Raw genomic sequence first — 20875 nt, 5'->3', positions numbered from 1 at the left:
CAAAAGAGCCTAAGTAATTCAGGAGCACAAGTGCCATTGACTTCCATGGGACTTATGCTCCTCAGTCATTTAAGTGCATTTGAAAAAAAATCTCATCCTTAATGCTGAAGTTGAATTATATTGGCCAGATTTCTTTTTTAAAATACGATTTGTTGATCATAGCTGCCGGAGTAAGTTGTTAATATAAAATGGCTCTAGTTCAAGGTGATCCTAGGGAAATGTGTGTGCACACAAGTGTGTCAGAGAGAAACGTCGGTGTTCATACAGAAAAGGATCTCAGAGCATTGGCTATAGCCTGTCATAAGTGCAGACTGGCCCATGGTAAACTCTGCCATACTGCAGATTGCAAATACACCTTAATTGCTGATATTCTGGGTATGATACTGATTCTCCTGAACAGAGACTGCAAATTATGTCAATACCCAATATTGTATTAATTTAGATGGAATAAAGGGCCCAAAGAATCAAAGGTGTTAACATAACACAGTCATTGTCCAAAATCAGGCAGTTTTAAACAAGGTTCATGGTCTGATATACAGAGACCCCAGCCTGCTCATTACCATAGCAAACTCACCTTTAAAAATCATGTGAACCTTTTATTAGAGATACAGGCAAGAATAAAAACAATTAAATAATTTAAAATGTAAAGTACAAAACAAGGCTTTCCTTTCGACATCCTTTGCTCCCTTTAGCCAGAAAGAGTTTTAGAGGGGTGTTGGGGGGGGGGGGGGGAGAACTCTGTCGGACAGTCTCTTCGATAGCATAAAAGATGGTAATAACTGTCCTTTTGGGGAAAGGAGAAGACGTTAGTAGAGATGGGCTGGAGCTGTCATTGTTGTTGCTGCTGCTGTTAAAGTTCAATCCTGTTTCCTAAAAGACTAAACAAACCAGGGAAAAGAGGGGGCAAGAAAAGAACCACAAAGATAGAAAACGCAGCTTCTGTCTCTGTTGTTGACTTTCACTTGCAACCTCACTGCTGGAAAAAACCCAGGCATGGTACATGGTCTTATCAGCTACTCTGAAACCTGGTAAACTTGCGCCAGCATTGGGCTGTTCAGGGCACTGCATTTAGCTGCTTCTAGGCTTACAGCACTGTTGCAAAATATGCAATCTTGGCTCGGTAATCCAGACTCTCATTACACAGATGGAGAAAGGAGAGGAATAGGAAAAAGAAGGAAAAAGCTAGACAAGGAGAAGGTGTAATTGGATGGGAGGTGGGGGGAGAGAAAAAGTTTCAACATCCCACCTGCTGTTCAGATTTCAGCCAGTGGAGGTGACGGTGTCATCTGGGTCCCTCTCCTGGTCTGGTCAGGACAGCTCTCAGAATTAGGATGAAGTCTGGGGTCCCAGGAGATGGTGGGGGTGGCAGCTATAATGGTAAAGCTCAAGCTTACTCTAGTAGCCAATTTTTCTCTCCAAAGTCTCTTTAGGTATCCCAAAAGGGAGGGCAGCATGGAATAAATCTCATTTTTGTCCATGAATTGGGCCTAATTTCTCATGCACCAATTTTGGTTCAGTGATTTCCTGTGTTTTACACTTTTCTTGTTTAAGTCCCTGCAGCCCTGCAGCCCAAACTCCAATCATCTGACCCAGACCCGCTGCTGGTGTTTAATTGCTGTGTAGACATACCCTTAGACAGGCCTGTGAGGTAGGTAAACACTACTGCCCACCTAGTCTCTATTTTAATAACAGAGAAACTGAATCACAAATTACATTCACTTCCATTTTTACCAAAAGTCAGCTTTTTGAACCCAGCTCTCCAGCTGGGAAAAGTGCACTAACATCCTGTGTTCATTTGCCCGCACACATCCCCATCTCCCATTGTCCTCTATTCAATAATGGCATGAAAGGAAACAGCATGCTTATCTATGTGTAAGTCATAAGTCTAGGGTGTTCCCTACAAAACATTCTGTTCTAGAAACAGGTTTGAAGCAAAACCCCATATATGAACCGTAACAGATTAGATCCAGATGCACATTTCAGCCTGGGTCCACAGCTAATACCATCCAGTCCAATCCCTAATGCCCATTGAATAAAAAGCACTATTACCTTTGGCCTCCTTGTTGGCAGTACCAGCAGAGGGGCCAAGGAATGAATGAGGATGGACCTCCTGGTAAGTGTTGAGAGACAATGGGCAAAGTGTGGAAGCTTGTCCTGCCATAGATACTCGCTCCCTAGGCTATCAGTCCAGCACCTCTCCCAAGGAATGACTTCACTTTCAGTTTTCAAGTCTCCTCTGATAGTGTATTGATTGGGAAACAAACTTGCTATTTCTTGAACTTCAAACACAAGATGCTGCCACTTGCTCTGCTCAACATTGCATCCTTGCTGGGAGCCGCCACCTACTGATTGGGGGGCGCACAGTACACCACCAGGTTAGGGATGGACAAACACAGACATAACTGACTTGAGAGACCAACCAATGACATTAAGTCCATAGAGCCCCCGGAAGGTAGGTTTTAAGTAATTCCTCTGCTGAAGGCCCATCACTTTTCAAAATCTGTTTAGCAAGTAGACAGAAAATGCTTTTTTCCCCAGGGATAATGACACTGCTTTCCGAATCAGTGTCATTGCTTTGTGATCTTGCTTCTTAAAGGCACACGCATTATAGCATTAAAAGTTTCCCACATCAGAAGGATGCTACTCATTGTTTTAAGTCTATATTGAATGTCATTAACCCTTTGCCTCACCGCAACAAGCTGTTGTATACACCAGGCCAATTCAAAATAGGTAGCAAGTACAAGAACTGCATTTACTGGGTCAGCGCCATTTGTGTGTCACACAGAAACCTGAGTTAAACTGGATTACACAGTGGGTCAGTAGGGAGATAGCGCACTAGTACTGACGACAGCCAATAGCCTAGTGCGGTGAGCACCTGGCTAGTAACCAGATAAGCCAGTGCTAACACTGACTTGGACTTGATTCTGTCGTCAGAACCCCGCTGCGAGCCCTACTGGCAGAAAGTCCACAGTTCAGCCAACCCCACCATGCCTTCAGAAATCATGAGTCAGGCTCCAAAAATCCATGAGACTTCAAGTTTTTCTCCTCAACCACGAGGACTGGACACTTAAATTAAAACAAAACAAAACAATGAAAACTGGGCTCTCACAGTCATATGACTTCAGGAACTGAGGCTTTTAGCAAAACACCAGATATCATGAGTCTTGATAGCATCATGAGTGTATATTTGGTGGACACAGAAGTAGAAACAGCCTTCACCTTCTGCTCAACTCAGCCAGCCTCAGCACGCTGGGCTCTGCAGGGCCAGCAAAGGAAGGGGTAGGAGTAGGGCTCCCTGAATTATCCAATCTCCTTGGTAGCCTCTGCCATTGGGATTTCTATGGAGCCCAAACTAGAAATTGAAGCTGCCTATTCTGAGAAAGGGTGTTGGTAGGTGACCTCCCTCCCTCTGTCTCAGCTGCCCCTAAAGACACAAACAGGCCATTTGCACTGCCCTGCTCCCAGGGGGTTGAATCAAATTCCACCATGTGTGACTTTGATCAATTCACACATTTCAGTTTCTCCCATCTGTAGAATGGGGATGATTCAAGGGGATGCTGTGAGCATTTGTACTGGTATTGCTTTGACAATATGAAGCATTAATTGTTAATACCACAATCAAGAATGGCTGCTATTAGAAGGAGCCCTGAAGTCTGCAGAAACGCTTTCCCTACAGGGTCTGCAGAAACCCTTTTTACTGCATTGGTGTATTTCTGTTTAGCACGAGGATTCTCTGGCACAGATGCACTGTCTGCTGAAATGCAGGAATGGCAGGCAGCGGGCTGCAACTGGACTGTGCCTCTCTCCAAACATCTCAGAGCAACACCAATATTGTCAGTCAGAGCATCAGAAGCAACCAACTCCTAGCCCAGGCTGGAGCCTGCAAACTCTCCCTTCTCCAGAACATTGTGTCAGCAGCTCAATAATTTTTAATTTTTACCTGTTGCAGCAACTGCCTCGAATCAGTATCCAGTAGCGAGCGAGTCCCCGTTTTTTCACAGCAGAAAGACGGCATACAGCTCAGCAGGATTTGAGGCCTCTGTAGGACAAACAACAGGAGGTGCAGTTCATGCCTATATATATGAGGCCTCTACAGTGCCTGCCTGCCTGCCATTCTATGCTTGTTTAAACCAGTGCAATTAGCACATGATTTTCAGTAGCATATTGACACCCCTTCCCCCAAGATTTTAATACAAAACCTGTTTAACTCAAAGGTTTACCAAATTAGCAAGATCAGGAATTCCGCACAAGGAAAAACAATGATGGGCTTAGAGGTTTAATGCACTTGGACAACTCAGCCTGAATTGCAATGTCCTCCCATGGAGAATGGATGGAGCTGAGTCAACTCTTCAGTCCTGACCCATAGAGATGGCGACCCTGTCAGATTCAGGGTGAGGCTTTTGGGAGCTGCAGGCAGGGAGGACTTGGTGGAGGGATCCACACCAGGCTGGATGAGATTTTACTGAAACCAGGCCTATAGGTGAAACCACTGGTGCAGGTGGGGGCAAAGATCTGTCCTACCTCTGCCCCCTGTATTATTTTCAGTACAGCAGCAAGATGTGTATTTCCACTCCAGGTCCCACCTTACGCACATTTTTTCTTATGTGGTTGCACCTGTGCCCATCTAACTGACATCACATCCTATTTGAAAACCCACCATCTCACAAAAGCCTTCCCATAATGTAAAAAGCTGAACAGTTAGGGGATGAGGTGTGAAAGAGTTAAAATCATTCCCCAATCTAGCCAGATCAAGGGATGAGCAGTGTACACTGTTCTATTGATCTCAAGTGCCAAACGAGTTAAAGGTTTTATAAAACTCTTTCACTGTCCAATACTGAAACAGTATTACAAAGGTTCAGGATTTTTCTGGTTTGCGTGGTTTCTTGGCAAACACCCAAAGTTCTAAAGTTGGAAGTTTATTGATCAAAGAACTAGAAATCAAAACAAGAAAAAGCTGAAACTGAGTAATTATGTCAAGTATCAGGGGGTATAGTCTTTAAGGTGCCACCAGACTCCTTGTTGTTTGAGTAATTATGGGTAACAATCAAAATGTATTAAAGCCTCTCTCCTTTTGGAGGCAAAATATCAGTCTTACCAACAACCCTTCTTTGATGAAAAGGAAAGGGTTAATTTTACTCCCAGTCCTCATGTGTGCAGGGCATTCGCTTTTCCTGTTTTTTTACGAACACACAGACACAAGGTGGAGGAGAGACAGGATAGAAAAAGGTGGGGAAAAACAGCTTTTGTTGATGTTCTTGGAAAACTGGGCGGCTGGTCAGTCATGAATGGATGCATTAGGCTGGCAGGTCGGCCACAACACCAGTTGCTCTGGACTCTGGCTCACATTTTGGTCAGGAATATCATCTGGTTGGCTCCGTTCTCAAACAGAGCAGGGCTGGATGGCCTGTCTCATCTCACTGGGCTGATGCACGCAATGCAGTTGATTTCAGGATCCAGTGAACAGCCGAGAGAGTGGAACGGAGGGAGAAGGCAGGAAGTAACACAAAAAAGGAAGGGAGACAGGACAGGATCTTACATGCATCTGAATGGAGCCTCTGCAGCACTGACATCAGGTATCCCCACTGATGGGCTGAGGACTGGATTGTCATGAAGACTTTCAGGACTCACAGGTGAAGAGCAAAGTTCCTTAAACAAGAGCAAGGCCTGATGACTTCCCCCAGGAAAGAAAATCCTCTGGTCTGCTCTGCTGGGGTCGGGGAAGGTGAGATGAGAATTTTTTTCCAAAGTCTCCTCTTAAGAATCCTCAAAAGGGATGTTGGGGTGGAAAGTGTGCATCTCCTCCTCATTTCGTTCACCAATTAAATTCACTTCCATAAGGCCAACCTTGGCATAGAATCATAGAAGATTAGGGCTGGAAGAGACCTCAGGAGGTCATTGAGTCCACCCCCTGCTCAAAGCAGGACCAACCCCAACTAAATCATCCCAGCCTGGGCTTTGTTAAGCTGGGCCTTAAAAACCTCTAAGGATGAAGATTCCACCACCTCCCTAGGTAACCCGTTCCAGTGCTTCACACCCAGAAATAGTGTTTCCTAATATCCAACCTAGACCTTCCCCACTGCAACTTGAGACCATTGCTCCTTGTTCTATCATCGCCTCCACTGAGAACAGCCTAGCTCCATCCTCCTTGGAATCCCTCTTCAGGTAGTTGAAGGCTGCTATCAAATCCCCCCTCACTCTTCTCTTCTGCAGACTAAACAAGCCCAGTTCTCTCAGCCTCTCCTCGTAAGTCATGTGCCCCAGCCACCTGATCATTTTCATTGCCCTCTGCTGGACTCTCTCCAATTTGTCCACATCCCTTCTGTAGTAGGGGACCCAAATCTGGACACAATACTCCAGATGTGGCCTCACCAGTGCTGAATAGAGGGGAATAATCACTTCCCTTGATCTGCTGGCAATGCTCCTACTAATGCAGCCCAATATGCCATTCGCCTTCTTGGCAACAAGAGCACACTCAGGGCCGGAGTGCCGCCGCTGAAGCAAAAGTGCCACCCCAAAGTGCCGGAATGCCGCCCCTTGAGAAGTGTTGGGATGCTGGTGCCTACAGCTGGCCCTGAGCACACTGCTGACTCATATCCAGCTTCTCATCCTCTGTAATCCCCAGGTTCTTTTCTGAAGAACTGCTGCTTAGCCAGTCGGTCCCCAGCCTGTAGTGGTGCATGGGATTTTTTTGTCCTAAGTGCAGGACTCTGCATTTGTCCTGGTTGAACCTCATCAGATTTCTTTTGGCCCAATCTTCTAATTTGTCTAGGTCACTCTGGACCCTATCCCTACCCTCCAGTGTATCTACCTCTGCCCCCAGCTTAGCGTCATCTGTGAACTTGTGGAGGGTGAAATCCATCCCATCATCCCGATCATTAATAAAGACGTTGAACCGGCCCCAGGACCAACCCCTGGGGTACTCTGCTTGATACTGGCTGTGAACTAGACATCGAGTCATTGATCACTACCCGTTGAGCCCAACAATCTAGCTAGCTTTCTATCCATGTTATAGTTCATTCATCCAATCCATACTTCTTTAACTTGCTGGCAAAAATACTGTGGGAGACTGTATCAAAAGCATAGGTAACTTTGTTCCTACATTTTCTTATTTATAAAATCCAACCTCAACATAGTCCTTGAGCCTGATCAAGTAGGCCTTTTTTGCTTGGACTAATTCAATTTCTCTGCCTGGTTCTCTTGCACCTGCTTGTAACATTCATTATTGAAAACAACTTGACCTACTTTTCATGGTTAGTTTCCAAGCACTCAAAATAAGGCTGTATTGTCACCACACCACTATCAATTCAATTTGATGCTAGCAGACATTTTAGTGCTTTGGCACCTAGATACATTGGTGGGCAACAAGACCACAGATTAGTTTTGCATCGGTTTTAATCCAGAATGATGGGATGCATGCTAAGAAGATCAAGCATGAGGGGTAACTGCATGAATACACTCATGCTTTACTTCCCTGAAATGGAAACAGTTCTGTGGCATGGAAGAAAGGTCCTTTGAGGAGCAGGGCCAGGAATCTGCAGAAAAAGATCATCACATGTGTTCACATAGCCATGACAAACTAAACTATTTAATACAACTAATGGATAAAACATACGGCTGAGATTCTGAAACCAGATGGAAGGCAAGATGACAACTTGCAGGCATCATGCAATTTCTTCTTCTGTTCACCACTTTACATTTGTTTTTTAAATACAAATACTACTTATTTGAGCAAGTTTGAATGTGATGTTACTAGTCAGTGGAAGAACATTGGGAAACAGACACCTAGAAATTGACATCGCAACTTGGGTCTGAGTACTGTTATAGGTTTTTACAGTGTTATACAGTACTCGTCAAAATAGATGAGAAGAGGGTTAGGTACCAGTAAGAGGAGGTTACTTATCTCTAGCTGGAGGTTTTTCAAGATGTGTGATCCCAATTTGTATTCCAAACACGAGTGTGCATGCGTGCCATGCGCCGGAGCTGGAGGTTTTCAGCAGCAGTGTCTGTTGATACCCATGGGCATCTTATGTTGCCACGTGCTCCAGGCCAGGTTATAAGAGGCCGTGTGGGCAATGCATCCTCAGTCAGCCTCTTACCTCTGATTAGGCAGTCCGCAGCAAAGGGGATGGTGAGCAGGTACTGGAATACAAATACGGACCACACATCTCGAAGAACCTCCACTTACAGGCAAGTAACCTCCCTCTTCTTCGAGTGATGGTCCCTATCTGTATTCCAAATGCGGACGAGTATGGAGCAGTGACCAGCTTGGAAGTGGATGCAAGGATGCGATGGGTAAGGCTTGCTGCAGGATGGACCTCCTCCAGGGGAATGCCTAGGCTGAGGTTCCACCCTCTGCAGCAACTCCTGGTACTGGTGGTGGTCATCAGGAGGTGAGAGGTTCGGGGGGGGTCAGGGCCTTGTCTGGAGAGGAGGCAGCTGCCACCAGGACCGGTGGTACCAGGTTGAGCTCTGGATCCTCTTCCAGGTCCCAGTCAATCAGGTCCAGTGGAGGGGCTTGGGTGGGATGGTGTTAGGCCACCGATGAGTACGGCTGGTAATAAGGGCCCCACATTGGTGCCACGAGACCGGGTCCCGTTGGTACTTTGGGTCCCAAGTATATGACGAGTGTGCTTGTCGCTCATGGAGAACGCGGGGCATAATCCTTCAAGTTGGTTTGGTGAGGCCCTGTATGGGGCTAGTAGGTACACTAATTAATTACTTTATTTACAGGACTAAAATGAAAGAAGTAGAACTATATACAGACAGACAGTTGTTTTTGTAGATACTACGAGCATGTGAAGAGATCATTCCGACTCCAACCATGCGATAAGGAACTGAGGGTGCATCGCCCCACATGGCCTCTTAAAACCTCACCTGGAACACGTGGCAACATAAAATGATCACAGGGGTCAATGGACACTGCTGTTTAAAATCTTCCAGCTCCGGCACAGGCACACCCACGTTTTGAATACATCAAGGGACCATCATGAAGAAGAATCCATATTTGCCTTTTATTTCTGTACTACTTTGATTTCCAGTTACATTTTTTGTACATACACAAAAATCAAAGTTCAAAAGAAAAACTTCATAGCAATAAAATGAGAGATTTCTTTTTTATATTACTTGAAAAGCAGCAAATTACAGTTGTTTATAATTTATTAGTACCGATCATATATGTGGGCATTTTTACAATAGTAAACATAATATTGACAAAAGAGAGCTGGTCTTCATTGCATTTGTAAGTGGCTTTTACTATCACGTTTTAGCACTGCCAAAAAGGTTAGCACTCCCAAAGAGAATTCTATTGTCCACACCAGATGTACAGGGACAAACAGCAAGAGAGAGATCTAGAAAGCACCTCCCTCAGCCTCCCCAAAGTACATTAAATCCCTCCTCAAAACCTATCTCTTCTCTAAGGCCTACACATTCAGATAACGTACCTTCCTGCATACCCACATCTACAACCTACTTAAAGTTATCCCCCAGTGCATTCCGTTGGATTTTGCCTTAAACTGTAAACTCCTTGATAGAGTAAAGGTGGAGGCTTGGCAGATCAGATTTGAAGGTACTTGTGGCCTCATGGAAAGTGGCCTGGGAACAAGAATGAAAAAGCGAAGCAAAGCATGAGGCCAGGTGTGCAGCTTTGGCAGACAGAGCAAAGGGAACAAAATAGGGCTAGCGAAAAGAGAGCAGAGAAGAAGGGATAGGCTAAGTTGCACAGGTCCTTCACCATGCAACAAGAGCTAAGAAGAAATGGAGTTGGCAGTCTCATTCCAGTCCCCAAGGACAAACATCTTCACCCCCCAGAAGCCATCATGGAAATTGACCCCAACTGGAAAACTTGTTGCTGACCTCAGCAGGGACACCAAGAAGTGAAAGGGAATGGAGAGTGAACTACCCTCTCAGCAGAAGGGTAACAGCTGAGGTACATTGACAGAGTAGCGTAAGAAGTTTATGTTGTAGACATATGGTGCTGTACCAGTTTCTGGATGGAGGACTTCAGTCTTTAGAGTGCTCAATCTGGCAGCTATCATCTGTGGTAAATTCACACTCCAAATCTCTTTAAACAGACAATAAGCAGCTAACTAGTGGTATCTCATGATTTGATGCAGGAAATTAGACAGAAGGGGCTAGATCCCCATCTGGTGTTAACTGATATAGCCACATTGACGTCAAATGGAGATATGCTAGTTTAAACCAGCTGAGCATGTTGCCTAAAGTTTCAAGCTTGGTCACTTGTTCCATGGGTTGGTACGAGTGAGAATGTTGCAAAAGCAAATTTGTAGAACACTCACAAGCTCTTTAAGGTCTGAAATGTAAATACATAGAAAGTCTCCTTAAAATAAGGGGGCATTTGACCCAAGAGATTATATCTCTTCTTCTGGAGCTACTTGGTTTATTGTGCCAGTGAATACCTGCCATATTAGTCTCTTAAAGTCATAGCAACTCCACTGCCACATTTGTGTAATAAAAATCCTTCAAGAATCCGAGGACATTCAGCTACTGATGTGCTTTCCTCAAATGAAATCTCATCTTTTCAATTTGTATATTTAGGTTGTTTTGCTAAATTTTGGTAAATTAAAAATACCAGATTTTATATCCCCGCACCTCAAGAAATACCTCACGTAAAGAACTGGCTCCCTAGCTGTCTTATCTGCCAGGATCCATTTAGACAGCATTGTTTACTGTTGTTTAATCACGTTTGAATAGAGAGTTTCATGACAGAAATACGGGCAGCCCACGACTGTTGCAATGCTAATCACATTGCTGTGATCCTTGCAAAAACTGCAGCTGGTGGAATTCCCATTTAAGCACATATACAATCACAAATCCAAATCACACAAGAAAAAGTTTATTGAAAAATAAAGTTCTCCCTAGTTCTCTCTACAACAGCAAAATCAAAGTGTAGTTCTATGCCATTAAAGTACACATTCAGACATTTACATATTTTTAAAGAATCCCATCCTAGTGAATTTCAATAACTTGACAATATGTAACCAGCCATTGCAACTTGTACTATGTGAATCAAACCGCTTGAACCTAATATAGTGGAACACAACCATTCAGAAAAGCAAAGAACTAAATTTCAAGAGAGAGTTAAAAATGAAAACGTATAACGTGAGCCTGACCCTGAAGTTCTTGTGTACATGCAAATCTCCCATTGACTTCAAAATTTTCTGTGAACAAAGACAGCAGAATTAGGCCCTTCAAAACTCAAAATACTTCATTTTAGTATTTAAATTTAACTTTTTATCCGCCCACCCACCTTTTCTTGAATAGCTTTAGAATCTTCCAGGTAACATTTCTGACCCTAGTAATTTCCTTTTCCATTTGGCAAATACTGCATTTCCTTGTTCCTCCCTGTATTTCGTAGGGAGAACAAACCAAGGGGGTTACTTTCTTTTATGGTCTCCAGCATCAATGATTACAGCAAAAAATTTGTTAATGAATGCAGCAAATTCATTCCTGGTATAACCCTACTGAAGCTAATGGAGTGGCAGCAGGGATGAATTTGGCCCTGTGTGTTTTGTACTCTTATGAGGCTTGACCACTCAAGGTGCTGCACACTCTCCCCCGATCTAACAGAGCATTTAACGTCTTTAGCTTTAAGCAAATGGGTAGGCCCAATCAACTCAATGAGGATATTCACTTACTTAAAGCTAAGCCATTGCTTTGTTAGATCAGGGCCAGTGTCCAGCACCTTGAAAGACTGAATCCTTGATGCACGGCCAGGGGAGGGTTGGAGTGGATTTGGCCCCATGCTTTGTAACAGTGACACCAGGGGGTTAGAACTTCCAGTGTGATGCAAACGTCTCCTCTCACAGAAATCAATGGACACATTGCCATTAACTTCAGTCGGAACAGGGAGGGGTCCATAATATTGCAATGCTGCAACATGCACCCTTATGATCCTAAAGAACTCGTGCACATGAGTAGCTTTACTCACCTGGGTAGTCCAGGTTAGTGCTGTTGGACACACAGTATCAGTCTAGAGCACCGCTAGTATTAATCTCTCTGCAGACAGCAGACGGAAGGCCATTGCAGATTTTATAGTAAGTGGATTTTTAAAGCAGGTTCTGTGTTTGGAATGTTGAGGTTATTCTATTTTATTAGGGTTTAAAGCAGAGCAGATACTAGGTCTTAACTATTTGACAATGTGACATTAATTAAGTTAATGTTGAATTCTTGAAGGGTTGGAGTGGGTCTGCTGACTCACAATAGTATTGCTGTTTTTAAAGAGTATTAACATAAAAGGACTTAAATTAAAATGAAGCCATGTACAAGTATAAACATGAGGTTTGTGGTAGCTGAACTGTGTTAAGACATTAGCTCTGTGAACAAGGATAGGATTGATAACTCAACGGGAGACAGCCAAGCTTCAGCCATTTGCATTTGCTATACATTTCCTACAGTCTGCACTCTGCTCAGGAGCCAGTTTGCTGATCCTGTGGACACATTTTTATTCTATTAGATAGCATTATACTGAAAAGTTTCAAACAAATTGAAAATTTTTTTTCTATAAAGCAGTTTAAAAATATGAAGGAAAAGATTTGGTTCAATAATAGATTTTAAAGCAATATATATTTAAAGGTTGGATTTACAGCAACAGTTATTTAAAGGCCTCCTAAGCCTTCCCTGTTCTTGTTCCAAGCAGACTGATGCCAATTGAAAATCTCATTGATTGGAACCGCCTCGAAGACAGTGGGACAAAGGAGAACTAGAAGTGGATGTAGCTCTGCTAATCAAGAGATAAAAGTGAAGTGGCTGTGGCCCAAATATCACAAAGCCATGCCAATATTTGTGGCCGTGCCAACAAAACTAGTACATCTGAATAAAATCAGAGCTACAGCAACAACTCATCACTCACTTCCCACTGAAGACTGTCATAATAGGAATCTGTCATCTGCGTTTTTCTTTAGAAACTGAATTCCCTATCCCCCCCGGTGAATGGATATTTAAACAAAACTTCAACCTATTTAAAATATTAAATTATATACATTTTTAAATAAACGAGGTGTCATGGCAGAAAGATACATCATAGCAGTGAACAATTCAGAACCATTTATGACTGATAGATGCGCAAGAGAGCCTATTGTTGATAAAAGTAACTTAAAATGTGAAACCTTTATCCCATTTGAATCAAACTGTTAATCCCGTTAATCAAACTGTGCCTCCTGTTTATTAAAGGGAGTAGCTGCTTTCTTAATTTGAAGAAAACAGAATGGAGTTGGTGGATGCAAAGGCTACCAGAATCTGATCCAGCCTCCTTTCAAGTCCATTCCACCATTGACTTTGACGGGAACAGAATCTGGCCCTAAATGCACTGTGAGCCAGACATACTTGAGAAAGCAATTTGGGCTTGTATATATTAAAAACACAACTCTAAGCTTCCAAATCATCTATGTAACTTGGGTAAGTCAGCCATGTAAAGGGGCAGGGCACACTAGCAGTTATGTTGCACTGTATTGTGCATTTTCAAAGTGGAGTACAAGCTAAAATCCTCACACCACCAGGCTGAGGTATGCAAGCACAATAGGTATTAGAAGCTGTATTGTACAGAGGGAAAAGAAACACAGGTTAATGACCTGATTTTCCATTTGAAGTCAATGGAAGCTGTGGGGGCTATGTACCTCTGGAAAAAAAATCAGGCAATAAATGACTTACAAAATGATGCAGAAATCAGTGATAGAGCTGCAATTGGAACCTAGGAGTTCCTGGCCCCCGTTTCCAAGGTTAGTCCTCTAGATCATGCTACACTGAAATTTGATCATAAGCTATTCAAAATCTCCTTTTCCTGCAGGAAAGACAAACATTTCTAATTCGCCAAGAGCCTGCCAGGCACTGAGTACCCCGAGTTCCCTCTCACTTATGGACTCTAATTGCATAAAGTCAGATACCCATGAAAAGCAAACGATTGTATTCTGGCTAGTAGTGCCAGCAAATGAACAAAACATTTTCAGGCACCCAGACTCATGCCTATCTTATATATTCCCATTACTGAAGTATCTGAGTACCTCACAATCTTTAATGTCTCTCTCTCATTTCCTTAACAAACTCACATTTGGCAATTTTAATAGCTATTTCCAGCTCTTCATTGTCTTCTTGTGGGGCAGTGTGGATCTATTTTGGTCCCAGGTCATTAAACAAGAGAGCTATGTTTAAATATTGCATTCCAATGCACTATCTTCCCATCAGACCACACATATTCAACAAAAGATATTACATTAACAATGGTGATTCTTTGCAAAGAACCAGTTATATCTTTTCCTTCATATTTCTAGACAACTTTTCTCTGCTATTTAAAAAACATTTTAGAAGTCACACTTAGTATTTATATAGCAACAAGGCCTTTTTTAAAACCCTAAAATCAGTGTTCCATTATACTTGTTCACACAGTGCCCACATTCCAAACATACATCCAAAAATAAAAAAGGCACATAAACATTAAATATTTGCAGAAGTAACTTAATGACATTAAACAAAACACACAATTGTAACTAATAAATTACAAAGAGAGAAACAAAAGACACAACCATAAAGAAAACTAAGCCAAATATGCAATAAGCGTATCTAGTTGTACATGTGCAAATCAACTTGCATATATGAAATAAATGAGGTTTTTATTGGCATTTTTAAACAGTGTATATTTACCAACTTTACCTTTCAAAGGCAAGCCTTTTATGTTAACTTTAATAAATTATGTAAATTCTTTTCTCAAGTTTTCTAATCTCATAGGAATAAGATTTTTCAAAAATCAGGTCACATACAAAAAATACAAAAGTTTAAAACAAAAGAATTTTTTGATTTATGACGGATATGTTTATGAGCTTATAATATGGTTGTTATACTTCAGTTTTGACACACCTGATTTCCATCAATTACAGGTCAGTGTATCCAAAATTAATTCTTGCAAAAACCTGAAGTCTGAAAAAGGAAGTGCGAGTTTCAGTGACAAAGTAAAATACATACATTAATGCAATCCCATTTTATAACCAATCATTCTTCCACAAAGCCATCATTCAAGTGCAGTATGTGGACTATACATTTATTATTTAAGTAAGAGGGGAAAGATTCAGCTTAATCATGGAGTTTATGACAGAAGATTGTGTGTCCACGTTTTAGAAAAAATGGGCAACAATCTAGTTCAACAATTTTAGTGAATGATTCATAATTTCTAAAATAATACCCTATCATCTGCCTGAGTGCTTACTTGCAGAATGGAGTGTTCAGTTGTACAAGAACCCACTTGCTTATAAATTTAAAGACTATTACCACAGGAAAAAAAACCAAAACTAAATGTTGATAGCAACTTCAGTTTTTTTCTATCCAATAAGTCTTCAAGGCAAGCAAAGCAGAATTTGAAAACAAAGAATATCCATATGTAGAAAGTTATCTCCCATGATCTAACATGCTTCTCTCTTTCAGAAAATAAAACTGAAGCTGCACATTGTAAGAGTACTTTTCCATTTGAAAAGATAACTCAGCATCTTCAAGGTTTAGACACAACAACAAAACAGAAATGTCTCATATTGGGCAGGACTTTTGAAGGGAACAGCAAAATTCCCAAAATTCTCTGTGGGAGTAGGATGTAGCCCTACTGAGTATGCCCCCTTCCTCCCTCCAAACAACAACAAAACAAACAAACAAACAAAAAACCCACATTGATTTCTGCTACTGGAAGGAGCTTAACAGTTTTCTCTCCTCCTCCCCCCCCCCCTTCCTCCAATATACAGTAACAAAATTCAGTAGCTCAGAAATAAACATAAATACTATAGATATCATAGCTCCCCCTGCTGTGGTAAAGACTGCACTGACAGCACTATATTACTGAACAACACAGTGCATCAGAGATGGCAGTATCAACAAACTAGCAGAAATCCTTTATCCTCAGTTTTTAGAGGCAAAACAAATTGTATTATGCCATGTGTTCCATACAATGGTAAGAAACAAGCAAGTGTGTATTTACAGCTTAGTGCCTTTTTTTTTTAAAACAGCAAATGTTTTCTAATTGTTATATTACAGTAGGCAATGGTGCTTTGGATTGTTTAAGCACGCACGCACGCATGCACAAGTCTTTATTGCCAATGTATGATGTGATGTTCCATCTAACTTATTATATTTCTGATTACAGAAACTCAGGTTGCATCACAAAAAGGCAGATTCTGTTGTCACCAATAAGTTAATGCCAGATATAAGGCCCAAATTGGTGCACATATTTTCTTTAAAGCCTGGGATTTTTCTGGCTGCACTCGTATCATATGTACAGGAATATGGAGAACACCTAAAATGAACTGTTGAGGCACCTCAGATTCCAATCCTAAAAAAAGCCAAGAATCAGAGTTCCCTGGATATTAAAAGCCAATGCAAACAACATCCATGCTGACCGAGGGAATGCCTGCGACACTCCCAACAACTGCTCAATTTCTTTTCATACAAAACTATGCCTAATATGTAACCAGTTATGTTCCATTTTTGTAGAATTATTGCAATTACAGAAGCTTTACTATCATTACATCCCAGTTATTATTGATAAACACTGCTGCACAGGCACCATATATACTTTCTGGATACTCAATCATTCAGATACCAATTTCTATCTAGTCTGCAGTACGTGTTACATTGTGTAACAATGAAATGGGAGTGTTGAATTAGGGAATTTAAACATACTTGAAATTACACTCAAGTTGGAAACTGAACTTTTACTTTTCTGTTAATTTCTCTTGATAATTTGACAGTTTCTGTCATGTTTCCCTTATTTGGTCTTTGGTAGGTCATGAGAGACTTCAATACTCTCACACAGATAATGAATGACAGGTATAAAAAATGAGTGAACCTGGTATATTCTAGAGAAAAATATTAAAGTGCCTATACTTTCATTAATGGAGAGACTGGGTAGTGCTTGTTAAATCTTTACAAAGAAAGGAAAAAAAATCAAATTGAGGTTTTTCAGTTATGACTGGGAAATACTCAAGTTTTAAACTTGCAAGCTATGGTCTTTTTCAAATCCTACTGCAGACTAAGCAATTCATTTCCCTCTAATTTAACGTAACTTTTCCCAGCCACGAACAGTGCTTTCAAACATGTCAGCTTGTGCTGCAAAAAAATAGAAATTTACTCTTAAAAAAAAAAAAAAGATACGTTTTACTATTTCAAAAGATTTAGTTCACTGTTCTAAACAAGTCTGAATTTCAATTCAAACTCTTGGTAATTAACTGTAGTTTTTAAATATATCACTGGCCCGCCTATTTAAAAAAAGGACAAAGAATCCGGAAAAGCGATCAACAATATTTTTCTTAAGAAGTTTTCCTTCTCTCATAATTGCTCTTTAAAATATCTTCCTCTTTAAAAGCAGAGCTTGTTATGAAGACCGTTCACATTCCTATGATACAATAATGATAGTTAGTTGATCCTGTCTCCATCTTGCAGTAATGTTTTAAGTACTGTAAGATATAGCAAACTGAGGATCAAACCATATTGCTCAAATGATGCGGAATACTTTTTGCTTCACACAGTACTTTGAATAGGCAGACAACAACAGAAGCATGGGCAAATTCCAAGGATCACTCTCTAAACAGACCCAGTCAACTGATGACAAGTCCATTCTAAAATGGCCAGAGTATGCCACAATCATAATCCGTTCTCAAGCAACAACAGGATTTGTCACACACTGGCAGCCACTGATCCTCACATGCCCAGAGCTGCCTGTTTAGAGTGCTCCGGTACAGTAGTTGTGATGCAGACGGTACCTTGTAGTATGTGAGGATTTGAAAAAAGGACTGGGAGCAGGCAGCTATCTATTGTTATTTGTGTTACCTTATGGTTCCGAGTTCTTGTGAAATGCACCATTTTATAGCCATTCAAGCTGCAGCAGCACCCAAAATAGTGCCCCAATAATAAATGTAGTCCTCTCCCCCACCCCCAAGCGCATTTTTTTCCCAATTTTGTACTGGAATGATGTTCATATTCTTAGCTGATGACGACGGGATGTTTTAACATGTTAAAAAAATAGAAAACACTTGTTTCATCCAAAACACAACAAAAAAAAGTTTGATGGGTCTGGGAATTTTCTATAAACTGTTCTTCGCCATGATCTCCAAATAGTTACAAAGCATGGAACGTCATTTCTCTTCTCCTTGAGTAGGTGGAAGATTTCAAAGAGCTCCACTGCAAGTGTTCACTTAGAAAAAAAATAAAAATCATTTCAATTATGAATCCCTCTTCTCAGAGAATTCCGCTTGGCAGCATTTGCTCAGCCTGCAGCAAGACAACTGGACAAAAGTGCAGGAAGTATAAGTAGTTCTCTCAAAACCACTTTGTTTGTCCCCAAACTAAAGCAAGGTGCTGCTGCTGCTGCTATAGACAATCTTTACAAAGTGCAACCTGTCCCTTATTATAGTCTCTGCAGGGGCAGATTCGTTTGTGGTTTGGATGGGATCCTGCACAGCTGAACAGCAAAAGATCGCCCTGAAAAATGCAGTGTTTCCTGCTTTCATCAAAAGATGGGACCACGATATCATTTGCAGATTCAACAGTATGGCATTCCACGTTATACCTATAAAAGCAAGACACACTTGTCTAAGTCACATTCCCATTATTCATTTATAGTAATTCAGGGAAATAATTTTCACCCCCAAGACTACACTCCTAAGACTACAGCCGTACTATAAAAAGCCCAAAAAAACCTGAACTAGAGGAGTAATTAAATCATACCATGATATTACACTACACAGTTTCCAAGTAAATACTCAGCCAAACAAAAATAGGCTAATATAGATCATATAGTAACTCCTGGTTTATAGCAACAGACAATGGGCATAAACAGAATATTAGTCATTTTACTTTCCAAGTTTCCGATAATAGCAACCCCTATTCTGCCTATTGGTGCTGGAAATTGATCAAGGTTTATGATGCTAAGCAGCAACATAAAATGCTTTCATCCCATTAGGAGTCTGGCTCTGTTCCTACAGAAAGGTAAGCTGGAAATGTTAAGTATTAAAAAATAATAAAGAAGTTTCAAACTATGTTAAACTGACAAGCCTCAGAGTCCTGAAGAAATGGGACTGGTTTTGTGATGTGCATCCCTACCTTTTTATTGCACTGAATTGTGCAGGGATAGGAGAAGCTGAGATTGGTTTGTTTCATGAAGTCTTTAGAACTTTTTGTCAACAGTACATGTAGCAGAATGTATGGGTGTTAAATTGGGAAGCAGTCAAGAATGAGGGATAATCACAATGCAACAAAACTTTTTCAAACAACATTTTTGATCTTGTGGTATGAATTGGAAGACATCCAGTCTAACATTCCTCCTAGAAAGTTTCTTTGACTGCCTCTCTAGTTCTCCATTTCTCACTCTCCATCTTATTCTCAGTATAGAATCCATCTGTCTCATTTGCTTCAGCCTTCTCTGGACATGGTACATCATTACTGTACCTCCTTCTACTCAGACTATATTACCTATGAAATGCTCTCAAATCTTTGCTATTTGTCAGATAAAATACTATAACCCAAGATGGGCAAATTTCGTCTGCTGAGTATCTCAACTCTTAATGAAGATTGGACCAAAAAGGTGCAATATTTTCAGTGGACAATTATTCAGAACGAGCAATTGCAGACATCAAATGCTAGTCAGCATGCACAGTTATTTCCTGTAACATAATCCTATCTCTGCTCTGATTCTGGTTTAATCCAGAAATGTAAAAAGCTATTCTTCTAATTTATCATCAGACTTCTCCATTGGGGACATATTTTGCTTACATTAAAGTTGTATTAGCTTTATATTGCATCTTCCATGCAGACAAAGATCTGTAAGGGAGCAATTTTTCCACATTTAAGCACAGTATAGACCAATTATAGCTGGATAAATACAGTAATAGGGCCATTCTGCAGAATTAACTGCTCAGAAGAACTGCAATTAGGATTTTCTCTCCATAAAGTCTCAGTCAGACCAGTGATCCAGAAATAAAAACCTTTGTGTCTCATTACCAATATCCTGATCCAACCAATCATCTTTCGTAGTACATAAAAGTATCAAAAGCATTAACATAAGTGCTTTTTTCATTTTGTTTTGGCAATACATAATTCAGATGTTGGCTTCTTTCCAATCAATGTGACCAGGGTCATTTCTCTACAGAGGGCCTTTCCCATTATATTTGATCAGAGGGGAAGTAAGCTGGTACGGTCCGGTATGGCATACCGGCAAGAGCCAGTACACCATGCCGGACCGCACCGGCTTCCGCGGCGGGGATTTAAAGGGCTCTGGGCTCCCCACCGCATCGGGGAGCCCAGAGAACTTTAAATCCCACTCGCAGCTCCGGTGCCCGGGCCGGGATTTAAAGGGCTCGGAGCTCCCTGCCGCTGTGGGGAGCCCCGAGCCCTTTAAATCCCCCCTGCAGTTCTGGCGGTCAGGCTAGGGCCGGGATTTAAAGAGCTCAGAGCTTCCGCAGCTGCGGGGAGCCCAGAGCCCTTTAAATCCTGCCCGCAGCTCCGGCAGCTGGGCTGGGGCCGGGATTTAAAGGGCTCGGGGCTCCCCACAGTGGCTGGAGCCCCGGGCCCTTTAATTTGACCCTGAGCCCCGGGGGCTCCCAGCCACCTCTGCAGCTGGAAGCCCCGGGTTGATTTAAAGACCCTGGGGTTCCCAGCCACAGCTGGTGCCCCAGGGCCTTTAAATCTTGATAGGCCCCGCCTCTTCCGGTTGAGGCCACACCTCTTCCGGCAGTACCGGTAAGTCCTGTAAGTTACTTTCACCCCTGTATTTGATCATGTTTAAGGGGGGGAGGGGGGATTTGAACGGTCTTACGTCATGTCATACTGATTAGTACCTAATGTATGAAACAGGAAAAGGCTTGGATCATATTCATTTAGCAGCATTCAGGTG

General features: G+C 41.7%; 1 protein-coding gene across 5 annotated transcripts in view; it reads right to left on the bottom strand.

Annotated features, from left to right (window-relative positions):
- The window catches only part of MGAT5 (alpha-1,6-mannosylglycoprotein 6-beta-N-acetylglucosaminyltransferase), a 259845-nt gene that overhangs the window by 3861 nt on the left and 235109 nt on the right, over window positions 1-20875 (bottom strand). For 2 of the 5 annotated variants that reach the window (XR_010591273.1, XR_010591274.1), the window contains exon 17: window positions 1247-4039. Coding sequence is in view for 3 of the 5 variants with exons in the window: in XM_042855656.2 (XP_042711590.1) it covers window positions 18355-18553 (199 nt within the window). In the remaining 2 variants the exon portion in view is untranslated. Of the gene's footprint in view, window positions 1-1246; window positions 4040-4065; window positions 7533-10836; window positions 18554-20875 lie in introns of those variants that run through there. The other 3 variants (XM_042855656.2, XM_005286792.5, XM_042855663.2) reach the window with 2 other exon arrangements.

The sequence above is a fragment of the Chrysemys picta genome, chromosome 11 (assembly GCF_011386835.1).
Source record: "Chrysemys picta bellii isolate R12L10 chromosome 11, ASM1138683v2, whole genome shotgun sequence".
In the NCBI taxonomy this organism is placed as follows: domain Eukaryota; kingdom Metazoa; phylum Chordata; order Testudines; family Emydidae; genus Chrysemys; species Chrysemys picta.
The sequence above is the reverse complement of the archived record's forward strand: the minus strand, read 5'-3'. Positions and strand labels throughout refer to the sequence as shown.